General features: G+C 39.3%; 1 protein-coding gene across 4 annotated transcripts in view; it reads right to left on the bottom strand.

Annotated features, from left to right (window-relative positions):
* Positions 1 to 16666, bottom strand: part of wasf1 (WASP family member 1) — a 59032-nt gene that overhangs the window by 25768 nt on the left and 16598 nt on the right. For all 4 annotated transcript variants that reach the window (XM_040125199.1, XM_040125203.1, XM_040125200.1 and 1 more), the window contains exons 3-4: positions 9922 to 10076; positions 8227 to 8361 (exon numbers count right to left, since the gene is read on the bottom strand). In XM_040125199.1, coding sequence (XP_039981133.1) covers positions 8227 to 8361; positions 9922 to 10054 — 268 coding nt within the window. In that variant the 5' untranslated portion in view covers positions 10055 to 10076. The remainder of the gene's footprint in view (positions 1 to 8226; positions 8362 to 9921; positions 10077 to 16666) is intronic.

The following is a 16666-nucleotide window of genomic DNA, read 5'->3' as shown; positions in this document are numbered from 1 at the left end:
CTTGCCCCATCTCACTTTTTAGCGATGCTGCAGCGTTCTCAGATCTCAGCAGTTAACTTGTGATTCTTACTATTACCGCAGGAATGATTGCCAAAAGTAAAAAAATAAGACCCAAGTTATAATAAACTGGAATTATCTTTGAAGAACAACCTCATGCTTGTATCAGGGAGTGCAACAGAATAAACTTCAGTTCCTAGATAAGCGACTTAAGAGGGGACTAATGATCAAAAGGGCAAAAATCAAAGCCATAGCCACAGTGGCATGACAATCACACGGCCCACAGTGATCACAGAAAGAAATGTCGGGGAGAAGTAGGAGTAATGGTGAGATCCAAAAAGTTGAAGTAGATTTTTCCCAAGCTAAGAGGAGAAGGCAAGAGATAAAGATATGGGAAGGGAGAAATTAACTTTAATGTGATGCCTTTTGTTCATGGTTAAGCGATCCTGTAGGGCACTTTTTGCCTTGCCCTCTTTCCACAGGAAGGTCAGAGTCAAGGTCAGGATAAGCTGCAGGAAAGCGCTCTTTTACTTACTGCTTACAAATTTACAGCATAGAGCTACAGAATAGACTGCTATAGACACACAACACCCTGCCCGGGCCAGAAGTGGCCACTGGCCAAGCGGTGTGTTTCAGTTTGATGCTGCTGAGCGCTGTGTGTTGAGCAAGAGCACAGTTTCCTTGCTGCCCCAGTGCATTTAGGCAGAGCACAGGGCTGTCAGATGGTGTGACAAGTATGTGCAAAAAGTGACAAACAAGAGAGAGGCAGTGCAGAAGTGTGTGTCAGGATGTATTTGATGTGGATTGAGGCAACTATAAACCTCTGCCAAGTAACACTCAGCACTGAGAGAGACACACTGCACTAATCAATGCGGGCAGAAACACAGAAGGCGCACACATACACACACAGAGCGGATCAGTCAAACACACACAGATGGATATCTTAACATGATGTTCTACATCCTAATTACAAAATGTCATTTATTCAGCTGAACTACCAATTACACCCATTTAGTGAGGACATTTAGCTAATGAGAAAAATGTGAGTGTACATGTTTGTGAGAAAATGAGTGAGTTAGTGACGGGCTGTAACTGTTTGTGTGTGTGTATGTGTGTGTTTGTGTCAGGTCGAGCAGCACCAGATGCCGCAGCCGGCTCTAATCTCAGCCTGTGAAGCTCCTTATCAGTAAGCGGATGGTGGATAGTTTATCTCTCTCTCTCTCTCATATCTTTCTCTTAGACAGATAGCATCTCGCTAAAACAGCCTCCACCAAAGAGAGGTGAGGAAGTTCTTGTCACTCACACGCACACAGCCTCATCTCCTCCAACTCCCCTCAAAGTTTAAGGAAAATAGTGTTCTCCATCTTTTCATGCCCTCGCTCATAGAGATGCAGTCCTACACACAGCCACTGAAGATAAGAAAAGGCATAGGCCAAGCTGTCTTTTAGCATGCAGGCACGGGTACTTCAATGCAAATGTTGCCCTAAATTTCCCCTCCTGCACACTTCTTCCTGCAGCCCTGAATCACTCTTACTTCTTTCTGACTCAGTTTTTGCTCCTTTTCTTTCTAATCCTCCTTTCTGTTGTTCATAAACTTGTTTATTGTTTGTCCTCTGTAAAAAAAAACATAAATTTTATGCCAACCATCTGCAATTAGTATTGGGACATTTTATTAGTATTCAAACATGTGTTATGAGTTACTGTGTTCTAAGATGTGTGTAGATGCTTTTGAACTATCATAACCACAAATTATATTTTCCACATGGGTATCCAATATTGCCAATAAATAGTCCTGTTTGTTGATTTGCCCAGACTTATTGAAGATATAACTCCTGCATTGAAAATTTACTATACTGTCATATATAGTGATAATGTGATTTAAATTACATACACCGAGACAACTGAACAAATTTGATCTGATTGTTAGATTCACCAGTCAAATTTATACCTACTTACTATATTCATGCTTTAAGTCATACACACACACACACTATCACACTTAGATGTCAGAGTTAACACGGTCATGTACATTACATACACACATACTGTAGACACATACATATACACATGTACACAGTCAGTTGTATCTGTCCTGTTGTTTCTATGCTGATTCTCTTTTATCAAGTTATTAGTTTGGATGTTTTAGCCTTGATTTAAAAGCCTAAGGAGGGATAGGGGCTGCAAGTTAGCTTCAGCTAGAAGAACTAAGCTAGATGCTAGATAATAACGCTAGACATAGCATTATAATGTTTACCTGTATGGTCCTTGTGAAATAAACAAACAAATAAGTAATCATTTATTTTATGTAAATTTTTATCCATTAGAGCATTTTATTGCATGGATGGCACTTTATTCAGCTTGATACTACTTGCACTTTACTGTCTTTGTACAAATTTCAGTTTTCTTTTTAATTGTATCTTTTCTTATAATATACTGTACATTGTAGCATTGAAAATATCAAACTTTGTTCACCCGTTTACTGAGTATTGTATATGGAGAGAATGACAATAAAGTCTGCCTTGACAGAGTCCTCTTATCTAACTCTGTGCATAAAGGGGAGGGTGGTACTTAACTACAGTAGGTACCTGTGAAAAAAAGATAACACATTAAAATACTGAATCTCATCTAAACATACATTTCTGCTGGGAATCTCTGGGATGTGTATACATCTGTAAACCTGATCATTTGAAATTCTAAATGCCTTTAAGCATATGACTCATCTTTCGACTCCAGATTTCAGTTTTTACAGTCACAGAGGAAAACAGAATAATTGAATAAGTGAGAAACAACGGAGAATGAGAATCCTTAGTCATTTTTGTACCTTTCGTAATTTTTTAATATATCTTTATATGCACATGAAAGTGTTTTTAGCAGTCATGCAAGTAAAGCTTATTTGAATAGACCTTAATAGAGTGAGACCGAAAGACAGAGAGAGATGAAGGGGGAGATATGGAAAAGTATGTAACAAGTGCCAGAGAAAAAAAGAGTCAAGGAGAGTTAACAAGCAATAAAAAAGATAAAAACTAAAGAAAACAGAGAAACTATTTGCCAATTGGTAATATTAAAATAAGAAGAAAGCTCTAATGAATAGAAAGACACCAGAGAAATCCAGAAGAACTAACAGAAAAAAGAAGGACGAAGATAGAGACTATGGAGTACATAAAGAAACAGTTAGAGCCCAGAGGGACTCGGGGTGGCTTTGTGGCCTTCCATAATGGCCCACGGCCAGTGTGGTGATATAACGATGCCATTAAATAGGGGATACAGGCCATTAGTTTAGCTGGCTAGAGTGATAGGGGAAAGAGAGCCTGACAGCACAAAAATAGCACACAAGATGTAGGGGAACAGAGATCAAACAGAAAGATGGGGGGGCAGTTAGCGTTCAGGAGAGGACAGGAGGTATAGGAGAAGGGGAGTGGGCCTAAAGGGCAAAGTAAGGAATGATACCCTTTAAAGGCCTAAGGGTCAGTAGGGTGTGGGCAAGGTGAGTATGTGTATGAGATTGAACGTGCATAAATTCATGTGATAAAGCACTCTTGACCTCAACCACTGCGCCACCAATGACACTGCATACATCACCCTGGCCATCTTGCCATCTCGCATCTCTCTGACCTTCAGCTAAACCTCTTTCGTGTCGTCCACCATCTCACATTCTGTGCCCTTATGCTTTAGACTGGTAAAACAGAATTCCCTTTGGTTTGTCTTTCTACACCATGTTTGAATCCTGTAAAACTACTATTGTATTGTATCTGTGTAAGTGGTCAAACAGAGCTGTAGATGTACAGTGCTTAGGCGATGATTAGGAGGTACAGTATACAGAGATTCCAAGATTGTGACTGATTTTTAAATCCAATACTGAACTGTGAAGGGATGTTTAAATGTAATTCTTGGGTTTAAAAACCCTCGTGCACAGGTCTTGTTTAGGTTAAAGGCATAAATGTGTGAGATTACTACATCTGTAAACATTTCTTTGTACTTAGAGAACACAATTCAGATTGAGATTAAGATTGACTGCAACCAAACTTTACATTACTGTTGTGGAGTGTTACGGTGCTCTCTGGCAAACTGTCGCGCAGTGATATTTTATTGGAGAGCAGCAGCCTTCTCTTTGGTGTCCTGCCATGGAACCATGCACCATGATATGTGTATGGTTGACTCATGAACACAGATGTTAAGCAGTTCCAATGATTCCTTTAAGCCTTCAGCTTTTACTCTGAACTTCTTTTTTACCTAACTGAGCGTCCTGCATTGTGCTTTTTGAGTCATCTTAGCTGGGCGCCCACTTCTAGTGAGAGTAGCCACAGAACTAAATAGTCTCCATAGACAGTTTGTCTAACTGCGGATTGATGACTATTTAAACTATTCGAGAGGATTCAGTAACCCTTTCCAGCTTTATGCAAATCATCAATTATTGATCCTATATATATTCAGCAGTCTCTTTTTTGCAAGGCATCATTCAGATCAGCAGATGCTCCCCGTGAATAACAAACTCAAAATTTCTTGAGGGTTTTTTATCTCAAAGTTGCTCTAACTCACACCTCCCTTCTTGTTTCATTGAGTGGACTCCTGGTTCTCTAACTTCTGACTCCAGTTAGCTTTTGTTGATATTACTGGCTTAGGGGTTCACATACTTTTTCCAACCTACACTTTGAATTTCTGAATGATGTATTCTGTATGAACAAGAACAATACAATGATTTGTTTGTTATTAGTTAAAATGTATCGTATTTGTTCATAATGGTAACCTAGATGAATATCTGACCATATTTTATGAAAATTTTTTACATAATGCAGGTAATTCCAAAGCATTCACTTACTCTCTTGCAACTGTATACTGCTATTTATACTGTATTTAGCTTGATTCATCCCTGCAGCTACATTTTTAATCATAATTTACAGAAATCACTGCATGAATTACTGGTACGTCTGTTAAAAATCAAAACAGAAAGTCTTAAAAGATCACGATGAATGGTAAATACAGGAGAAGTGCATAGGCAAAGAGGAACAGTGGTCACGAGTAGACACTCACCAATAGCGCATGAAAGACACTTCACTGGATATTACAGCCTCAATGAGAAACTGAGTTTCATCAAAGGTGTTTGTACTTCAAGGGTATTTGATAATTATATTATATTATATTCTATAATAAGGTCTCTCTCTGTTAAGCTTTTATTTTGTTTTTGTTATGTTTGAGTAAATAATCTCAGGGCACTACAGCGAGAGCTCTTCAGTACTGCTTACTTGCAATAGTGAATTTGCTTTAAATTACACAGTAACAATGAAACCTGGATGATCATTCAATATGACAATTTATTGTTGCTTCATTTAACTGCTCTGGTTCACATTTTTCATGTCCAAATGAATTTCATTGTACTAAAATTACTCATATTGTTTTATGTCATGTCTGTGTCAAATAAATTAATATTCAATCCAATAAATTGCAATGTAACACGAGCTAAAAGTTCAACTGATGCTACAACCATGAATATTTTAATAAATATCAACAATTACAAAAAAATGATGCTGTGATAATTACTGTAATATTCATTTTACACATCCTCCATCAATATAAAAAAAGTTAACATCAGATATAAACTACAACTTAGCTGTGATTCAGAAACCATTTCTGCAGCAATTTGATTCCAAGATGTAATACTTTGATCCACATTTTCACGGAATTTGGATAGAGTGTAATCTGTCCGCTGGTCCCCAAATTTCAATGGGTCATTAAGGGTTTTAAAGGGTTTCAAAGGAGCTTGTAAGGGATTTTGAGGACAGTATCTGTAAAATTCTTATTGTGTCCTTTCTCTTCTCTCCTCCATCCTACCCGACCCCCACCCTCCTATCTTTATCCCTCTACAGTCCTGATTTATGGTCCCATCCCTGCCTGCACTCATTCACCTCTCTTTCACTCCTCCTCTCATGCCGACCACAGATGCATACAGACTATTACAAGGCAAGTCATATGCTTGTTCTAAAAGCATACACCGTGTACAGTGGTTTGTGTTTGAGAGTGTGAGGGTAAAGAAAGGGTGTGGGTGGGGATGAAGGGGGGAATTTACAGGAAACAAACCCTTAGGTTTGTAAAGCCCTCCCACAACTGTCCATCTTTCTGTCACATTCATCTGACCTTTTGTCTCTCTTTAACAGGCAACACACACTATTACACTACCTCGCTGTTATATTCACTTGATTTCCCAAATCTTTAATGAATAATGGGTGAGAAAGGAAAGTGGGGTAGAGTGCCAGTTTTTCCATTCACAAGACAACTTCATTTGGTTTCAAATGAGTGCGGAGGAGTTGAACTGAGCGGAAAAATCTGTGTAACCTGCAGAGGAGGCCATTTAGATCTGCCGTACAATCCTTTTACAGTCCACTGCTTTTGCTGCAGTGCCCTGTATTATCATCCCATCCCTCTTTCTTTCTTACCATCCTCCTCCTCTCTGACTTCCCCCACCACCACCACACACTTAAACTGCAACTGAGCTGATCCTTATCCACTGTCTCTCTCAAGCCAATATTTTAGGCTAAAGCAGGAAAGTCGGGTTTACTTATGACGGGAGATAAAACTGAGAACCACATGACACAAACACACACAGACACACACACACACGCACGCACGCACAAAGAATCACTCACAATCTGTGTCGTAACACAGAAACGTCACATGAATATGAACAAGAAGCCTTTTGTCAAAACAATAAAGAGATTGGCTTTGTTGTTACTTGGGTATTTCCCAAAGTTAATCTGTAGATGTGTATCTAATAAGATAAATGTTAATATCTTATCCTCTGCAGGCTAGGTTGTGAGCCTTGTATGCCTGAAAGAAAGAGTATGTCACTGTGTGTCTGCACTTCACCCTCTGCATGGTCATAGACTCACTTACCAGTTGAGAAACCCTGCACAACAGACTTCCACAGGTAGATCACACACAATTATTCAATACAGGGTGAGGAGAAATGGTTGGGAGAGGAGGGGAAAGTGGTGGAGAGGAGAGGAAGAAGAAGAAGCAGGAAATAGTAGGAGAAAACCATTTCAGAGGATGAATGTAGAGTAGATTTTATCACAGAGGGAGGTGAAAAAAATGGTGCATAAACCAAAAAGGAAGATTAGGATGAACAATCTGTGAGTAGTGTGGCCTGCAAGGGTCTGTTTTCGACTGTGTTTGACACAAAAACTCAGGATTCCTCAAAAGGTAGGAAACAATTCATTTTAAAAAGGTACCAAAGCCTGTGATTGCATGCATGTAAGAGCCATAAGCAGCGACTACAGCCCAGTGAGCATTTTACTGTCTCTGTGTCAGTGACAAGGAACCAGTTAGAGTAGCATTGTGCAAATCCGTAAACACATTGCTGGCCCACGGAAAAATCGATACGGCACCTTGGAGCATGGTATTACACTGCTGTGATTCTCCTCCTTTTACTTTGCACCCATTGCATGCTCTAACTAAGCTCTTCTGTCATCCTGCCTTCTCTCTCAGGATAACCTGGTTTACCTGACAGTCCCGCCAATTATCACATTCATTCTACCCATGACTCACCACAGATACAGCCTGACCATAGGTCCAAGTTCTTCTAACAAAGAAAAGGCCTTTAGTTGTCAAAATGAGCATAAAGGCAAAGTGGAATTCTGAAAGTTTCTAACAGAGGCCGGAATTTGAACTGTTGGGGGGGGGGGGGGGGGGGGGGGGGTTGCCCATCTCTCCATCTGTTCCATTAATAAAAACCATTAAAACAGGGGGGGGCGACCACACACACACACACACACACACACACACACACACACACACACACACACACACACACACACACACACACACACACACACACACGCTACCTTTGTCTTTCACTTCCGCTCAGTGTTTTCCTCTTTCTTGTAAACTTTCTCCCTCACTCACACCTTAACCTCTCCAGTTTAATCTGTGTGTCTGTTACTCCCCCAAATTGGATGTGTACTTGTGGATGTGGCTTTGTTTGTATGTCTGTGTGTGTGTGTGTGTGTTTTGCGGGGGGGGGTCTGGTGTGCGGACACACCTTTATAGGGCTGTTTTGAGGGTTAAGACTTGGTTTTAGGGTTAGGGTTAGAATCAGGTTTGGGTTAGGGTTAAGGTAAGGGTTAGGCATTGATTGTGATGGTTAGAGTTCGGTTAATGTCAATGAGCATCCTCACACAGACAGAAGTACAAACACGTGTGTCCGTGTGTGTGTGCGTGTATTGTTATAGTACTCACATTCCTCCTCTTTGGGGTCCAGCTGTGTTACGCTGATGGAGAGGCGGTCAACACGCTCTTGCAGGGAGTTGACCCGGAAAGAGAAAGAGTGGGCCTCGTTGAACAGATCTCCAAACAGATCTTCTGCATACTTACCTACACACACATACACGAAAACAAACACTGTAAGCACAAAATACTTTCTTGAAATTTCTTTTCTGCTTATAAAGCACTCAACTATAATAACCAACAAAGTGTTAAAAAAAAAAAAATTACCAACATGTTGAAATGGATTGTGAGGAATGATTAACATATTTTTTTCCACAGTCATTAACAATTGTATTTGCAGCAATAATGAGACAAATTGTTAATTGTCTAAAGATACTATCTAATGTTTATTCGATTCTTCTCTTTCTCTTTAGTAGAACATTTTTACTTTCACATAGCTCTTAGTTATGTTTCACATCAACTGACTCTGGGGACTTAGATACCTTATAACACTTAAATCCTTACGTTTTGAAAAGGTAAACTGAAATCCTTTGTAAGACACAGTCACAGCAAACTAGTAGAGCTGACTTCTTCTGTGTCAAGCAACACAATTTAAAAATGTGCAATTACTGATTATGAGAGTTGGAGAAATGCTGTGTCAGTTGTGACTGTAAATACCTAGGGAAGCTACTATTGCAGGGGGACTGCTCTGATGGTGATGTGGTGGCTAGAGATATTTTACTAAAGACAGGTGTGTGATAGAGTAAGAAGGAAAAGAAAGTTACAGATTAAACCAAAGAGGAAAACTATGATATTTTGTTTCAGTTTTTTGTAACGGTAAAACTTTTCAGACATGTTCTGTCCTACTTCAGTATGTATCCCAACTTCTGTCCTGCTAAATGATTTCCATTATCAGCCACCATTTCCTCCATGAACAGAATTAGGCTTTTGAACCTCTGTAAATCTGAGCGGATTCATGTAATGGCACATGAGTCATGACAATATGCACTGTGTATCCTTACCCTTCCCAGCACACAGCTTTACATTAGAACTATGCCAACCAAATATCCTCCAAATTGAGTTATTAACAATATAGCATATTTATGGATTTTCTTTGTAAATAGTTAAGAATGCCAAAAGTTTACATACTACACAAATGCTTTTCGCTGGAGTGTGGATTTTAGAAATCTATAAACTGCAAATATGTGTCAGTACTTCATTTGCAGGATTTCTTACTTTATCAAAAAAACTATTACTATAATGTGCAGTATCTTAGTTAATTGTTAAAAATCTGGAAAAAAACATGTTATTAAACCACAATAAAATTAAGCCTATTTCTAGCTCTTTAATAATTGTCTTATTAAACAGTTCATTACTGAATAAACCAACAGAGTTTTCTCATAAACGTTAGTGTCCCTTTGCAAAAATATGTAATCATGAAAACTGTTCTTGAGTGATACGGATTATTAAGCTTGTCAAAAACAGTTTTCTGAATACTCTAGTGCTCAGATGCCTGCAATGTACTTAATATTTCAGGGAAATCAGCAGAAAGAAATTAAAACTGACTGAGAAGTAAGCATTAGCTGACTCAGTCCCTAATAGCTGAATGGTCAGCTAATCGACTTATGGGGAGCAGTGGTGTGTATGTGCAGTATGTCTTCTGTGTGTGTCTATTTAAATAATGAAAGAATATGTGTATCCTTGTGTGTGTGTTCTTTTGCTACTGACTGAGGCTGCTGAGCTGGCGAATGACGTTGGCCAAGGAGATGTTAGTCACACACTCCAGCTCGTTCTTGATGTTTCTTGGCAGCACCGTGTGGCACAGGTGCCTGGGCTCAATGGTGCGCTTCACCAGCGGCATCCTTCTGCTGCAACACCACTAACTACAGGAGTCAGATGGAGGGGGACATGACAGAGGAGGGGAAGGGGAAGAGAAGTAATAGAAGACAAAACTTCATTAGTGCACCAATACTTGCAACAGACCTTGTGGTTTTGCTGCTTACTACAACACCAAACCCAATAGAAAACAGAAAACACTTGTTTAACTGGTTGTTTTGCTAATAAACACAAGACTAATCACATCAGAGAGAGGCTGAGAAAACCATTAGTATAGAAGAGAGAGAGATGACAGACTGTGATGTGGGTTGAAGGGTAAAAAGGCCATGCAGAGAGGGAAAACACTGTGAGGAGGATGGTTAAACAGAATTCTGGAGAAATATAAAATGGAACAGAAGCAGCAAGGAAAAAATGGTTTGACATTGCTAGCCTAGCCTAGCAAACATACCTCCAGCACTTTGTATGGCCACTCAGCCATGCTAGTAGCTTTAAGCCTGCAGTGTTTGGCTTCTTAGGCCCAATTGTCCTCCATTCACACCAACAGTAAAACACAAGAAAGGCTGGCCAAAACCACAGAGGTTGCAATGATCCAGAATCTGAATAAGTTTACAGAAATTATATTAGGTACATCTAATGTATCCTTATGGACTTAATATACTTTAACACCTCAAAAATAGCCAAAATAAACTGTTAACTAGTCAAAGAGCATACAACTAGGCTAGCTTCTCTGTGAGACTGTGAATGTGACCGTGCTAATGGCAATGCTAATATGATGATGTACAGCAGGCATAATGACCATGCTGATCATCTTCAAATTAAGGGATTACCAAAGTGATTACAATAAATCCCAAAGTGGACATAAATATCTGTACTAAATTTCATGGCCATCCATCCAATAGCTGTTGAGATATTTCACTCATAACCACAAATGCCTCATGATACCACTAGAGGAAAAATGTAAAGGGAAAAGTCAGGGGATCACTAGTCTTTAGAATACATCGTCAGACAACCATGAATGTCTTTACAACATCCATTTGCCCTACCATCCAATAGATATTTCGGTCAGAACCAAAGTGGTGGACCAACAGAATGACAGACCCTGATTTTGCCATCCCTAAAGCCAAGCCACTAGCCTGGCAAAAGAAATGTCACATATAATTGCCAGTAATGAAACAGTATGAGAGTAAAGATGAACAAAAAAAGCATGAAAGTAACACAATGTTAGGGAAAAGGACATGTAATGAAAAGAAAGGAGAAAACTGAGAGCTCAGAAATTAGGAGGGCAAAACACCATCTACCTACCATATGTCTCTCTGCTATTAGCTTGGCTTTAATTAGAGGAAGCATGTGCAGTGATGGGTAGATCAGGTGCTCAGATGGACTGAGTGACTGACTGGCTTTGACAATGATAAGGCCTCGTTAGAGCACTGATTAAACTTTAATTGACATCTGGTTCTTTTAATATCCCACTGTATTCTTAGCAGTGTTGCTGTCACTGAGGAACAAACATGATTACTTACCATATCCATAAAAAATTAGGGCAAGGAAGGCTATTCTAGGACAGGTCCCAGATATGGATGGTTAGAGGGAAGAGATAAGGGAGTCCAGTAAAAGTCTTTGTTGAGGTAATTTATCTTGGAAGCGACTTAAATGGGGGAATCATTTGCCATAAAAGGACAGAACGAGAATACGCACTTCTCTCAGCCATAGTTAAAGTGGTCTGAGTGAGGTGTGAGGGTGATGTTACCGTGACACAATCCCAAACAGAGCACCAAATCCCTGCCCACCTTTACAATAACAAGACATCCTCGCTAGTCTTTAGAGATTTTTCTATTTTGTCCCACAGTCTCTTCATCACCCACACATGCGTACACAATCTCCATTCCTGCCTGAATGGGAGTGTCTCTTGACCCAATGCGCACTGACATTTTCCACAGCCTCTGGTGGTCTTAGTAAGGGAGGTTTAACCCCTGAGCTACCACTTGCCAAGGTGGACGTCTAAGTGCACTTTTTACTATGTTGACCTTTAATATACGGACCCAACACTGCTTAAAGTAACATCTACTGTATGTTCAAGAAGGTCTTCTTGAAAAAACAAAGCAAGAAAAAGGATATCAAACCACAATCTCAAATTAAAAATGGCAGGCATTTACAAATTAAAGGAACAGTTTGACAACTAGGGAAATACGGTTTTATTCATTTTCTTGTTGAGAGTTAGTTGAAAGATTGATAATGCTTGATAATGAAGGCAACTGGACACCGACCAAGAAACAGTCTGGCATGTAACCTCCCGTAAAATAAAAGCAATTTGTAAATTTTAAACTTCATTTTGTATGCATTAAAGAAATTAGATATGCCATCTTAATTACTGAGCTTTAGAGGTGGTGGTAGGTGGATTTTGTTACCTTAGACAGAGCCAGGCTAGCTGTTTGCCTGTTTACAGTCTTTGCGCTAAGCTGGCTGTTGGCGGTATCCATCATCTCATCTATCTCTCAGCAAGAAAGGAAATAAGTCACAAAATGTCAAACTTTTCCTTTAATGTACAAAACATCAATAATAAAAAAAACAATACAAATTCTAGTAGTAGTCTAATCTTCTTCCAGTTGAGTCGCATCTCCCTTTGCACACTCTTCATCCCAGCACTCTCAGAGCATTAACATGGCCCTCATTAAAACATCCCCTCCTTTGGGGACTAACATGGATTTAACATCAGAAATCAATACAGCAATTATTTACCATTATTCACCTCATCAGTTCACTTTATGAGAACAGTAAGTGTTCCTGTATTCAGTATACTAGTATATCTCTGGGGTCCAGGTGTACAGAAAGAAATAGAGACAGATAAGTAGGGAGGCAAACAAAAATTAAATTAGTCAATCAACTGTTTCTCTGCCATGCACGTACACCAGCTTATTAAACACAAATGCACCCACACACAGACAAATGTATCTTCCGGGCAAGCTCACACTGTTTTTGTACCCCTCCCTCCTGTTCTCATCTCTCCCTCTTCAAGGCTTCTCTCCTCCGTCATCTCATCATAAAGGATTGTGTTGTCCTTTTAACAACTTTCCTCCTACCTAGTGGGTCATATGAGTTATTTCTGACAATGACCAAGAACAGATTTGTCTACACGGGAAAATAAAAATAATGTTGGAAAATTATACTTTCAGGGGGCAGTGAAAGAAAGATGACACAGACAGAAACAACCATTTTAGGCAGTGGTGGGAGACAAGAAGTCTACACATTTAAAAGAAGAATAATAACTTTATTTTTATATGACTTTTTAGGAGAGAAATATTTCATATTTTAGACGACAGAGAAACACAGCCATAAGAGGAAAAATAAATGGATTCAAAAACAAATCAGCAGTAGATGTAAGAGAATCATCATTCACTCCAACCCTCACAGCCCCATACAATAAAAGTATATAGAAATAGGTGTTAAGTGATGATACCGATTCTGCCCGAATGGGCTCCTCAGGGTGGGCTTTTCAAATAGCAGAAATGCTGACAGTTTACTCTGTTGGTAATGTAGATTTACGAATGATTTAAAAATGCCATGCTCAGAGGTTATGCTCAAACTTAAGCGGTTCTTAAGAGGTTCTGTGTTTCAGCGTCATCCACAAAATCATGAAGTGAGTTATGAAATTTGCCTCTCTGTTATTAAGCGAGTACTGTATCCTCTATAATTGTGCTATGGGGTAATTTTAGTTTGCACTCCGCTTTTATCCCTGTTTGGTCCCTGTTGTGGCTCTAGTTCGTGAGAGCAAGGTTACAATGTGGTTTTTTTGCATAATGTATCAGAAAAACGTTAACTTAGCACGACATCTCTTTCCTGTACATTATAAGAGGCTCACTTACATTTTCTTGATATCTGTTGGCACATCATTAGTGAGTAAACACTTTTAACTTGCCTCGCTTTTACAAAATTCCTCTGAATGTCTGACCACAGCGTATATGGGTTTGTTTGTGTGATTAATGTCTGCAGCATACATCTGCTGCTTCACTGATTGGACATAAGTTAACTCAAGACTGCTATCCACAGCAGGGAAGATTTTCTCCACACAGGCACAAATAAGCACTCACATACTGTATGCACACACACATGCTGCACTTGTCCACTATGCTTGCACCTTTCTATCAATACAAAGCACTTATTGAGAAATAACTATATACAAAATGTTTATTCCACAGAGGCCTCCGCCATCAGAAAAATTAAGGGTGTTCATAATGACTAGTTAATGTCAAAGGCCTTTTTTCTCCATGGGAGATGAAAGGATTTTCGCTAACCATGGATCTCAGATAAGAATTCAACAAATTCAACTGTTCCACAGACACGGTTGTCTGAAAAATCACTCTGTATGAGCTCTCAAGTGATATTTAACTTTAATGTGAAAGAGAAAAAAAAAAAATACAGAAAAAGACATTTAGGAGGTGAGTTCAGTTGAGAAAAGATTATTTTTAATGGGCAGGTGTAGTGTGACAAGACAGTAAATGATAAAAACATGTTCTTGATGTGTCAGGGCTTTTCTCAGACTGAAGAAATTTAAGTGTGGCAGAGGAATTAATTACTCGTAGGTAACCAAAATGACGGCCAATTACATATAAGAACAGTCCACTACTGCTATGACTGAGATGTTGATACGGGTAACACATAGCAGCCTACTCAGAGCTAATAAAATCGTCTGTCAAAGGTAGTACCCTTTGACTCAAGCTATGTGAATTAGCTGTTCGATGAATGAAAGGATCTGGATAACAGAATTGACAGAGCTAACACTGAGAAAATTACTATTTTTCGTTCTCAGTTTTTTCCCGATTCAATTGAGTGAGAGCTGTGGTTTCCTTTTCTTGTCTCCTTGACCGTGCCTTGCCAGTAAAATAGAGAGAGGCCATCACTGCAGCCCAGTCCAGTATCAAATGATCAGGGATGGCCACTGCACAAAGAAATATGTCACATACCTGCTAGTTCCCTTCCTTTTCCTTTTTTATTATTATTTATTATTATTATTTTATCATCCAGGCTAGCCAGCCTCTTCCCTCTCTGCACACCCTTTACCACTGTCCTAGTTTTACGGTCCATGCATCTAGGGTGGTGCTTTCTTCTGTCAACAAACATCTTGGCAATGGCTGCAGTGAGATGTCATTGGTAACTTTATAATATCCCAAGAGAAGCAGAGGCAAAGAAGGTGGGAAAAAAAGAGATGAACAGGTGAAGGAAGGAATGAATGAGCTAAGATCGAGGTGATGTGTCAAAACAGGGATGGCAACTGATGAATGAATGCAATATGCGAGAGTGAATAAGAAGGAGATCGGGGACTGCTCATCCATTGTGTACGAGGACAAAGTAGGGTGAGGGACGGCACGTGCCAGTGGAGCGCATGGGGCCTCCACTGGTGCAGCTCATTGCATTCGGGACAATATGTCCAACTAGAGGCTCTAATGAATCCTAATGGAGCATTTACTCACTCATACTGCCTCACAATATGGCTGCAGACCCCTCAATACGGAGGAGGTCAAGGGCTTTTAATGTGGAGGGCTTGGAGGAGACACCAGACCCTCGATACACCATCAACTAGAATGATATATACACACAACCACAAAAGTAACAAGAGTTTCTTGTAGTTTTATTTTGCAAAATACAGAAGGAATTATTTCTACTCAGAAAGCCAGAAAAAAATAGCAAACCAACAGACATGTATAGGCACAACATGACCAGAGAGCACAACTAACATCCAGCAGTGATGCAATTCTTGTAGCCCCAGTTTGCCATCACAGTCGCTGGTTCTGTGAAACTGGAAAATCCCAAGAAGAGAGGGTCAATAGAGCAAGCAACTAGCTGTAAACCAGCAAGGGAGCTGGCTGGAACTGAAATGAAATGGCCTCTGCCTACTCAAACAGAATCCAACACAAGACAGATTAAGAGTTGGGTCCGATAAGGACTCACATACTGAGTGCACAGTTACTGCAGGGTTAACCAAGTTAAATTTAAGACTTTTAAGTCTTTAAGCACTATATAGCAATAATTCCGAAAGGTTTTAAATAAATAATTAAAACTAATTAATAATATTTATAATTAATGATAATTAAATTGGATCTGTGAGATGTGGATAAGTGGCAAAAAGTGGATTCTGTCATTTAAGTTGAAGCTGAAGTTTTTGTTAAAATCAGCACTTAACGATTATGAGCTCCCTAGCTTCTGTAGCTAGCAGTAATGACAGTGATTGCTATAAGTCTGGTGGTGCTGACTGAAACTCCACAGTTTATAGGTGTATAATGTTTCCAAAGAGCCCATAGTCAGATACAAAAAAAACATTTCTAACTAAAATTACTGCCTACAGTAAGCAAGCAAAAATATCTAAGACTTTTATAAATTAAAGACTTAAACACTTCATTACATTCTAATGCATTTTTTGAGGAAATGGAATTCAATGCTCATTTATTCTTTTCAAGACCTGTAGAAACCCTACGAGTGCCGTCAAAAATATAATGTACATAAAAGCAACTGCAGGAGCTTGAGGTTTGTCCTTTGCTTATTGACATCCTGCAAACTGTAATGGTCAACAACTCAGTTTCTGTGTCCATTAGTACCACACTCACTCAATGAAATCCTAAAAACAAAATTAATTTACAACAATGTG

This window comes from Xiphias gladius, chromosome 4 (genome assembly GCF_016859285.1).
Source record: "Xiphias gladius isolate SHS-SW01 ecotype Sanya breed wild chromosome 4, ASM1685928v1, whole genome shotgun sequence".
NCBI lineage: Eukaryota > Metazoa > Chordata > Actinopteri > Istiophoriformes > Xiphiidae > Xiphias > Xiphias gladius.
This window is presented reverse-complemented; position numbering and strand designations above follow the sequence as displayed.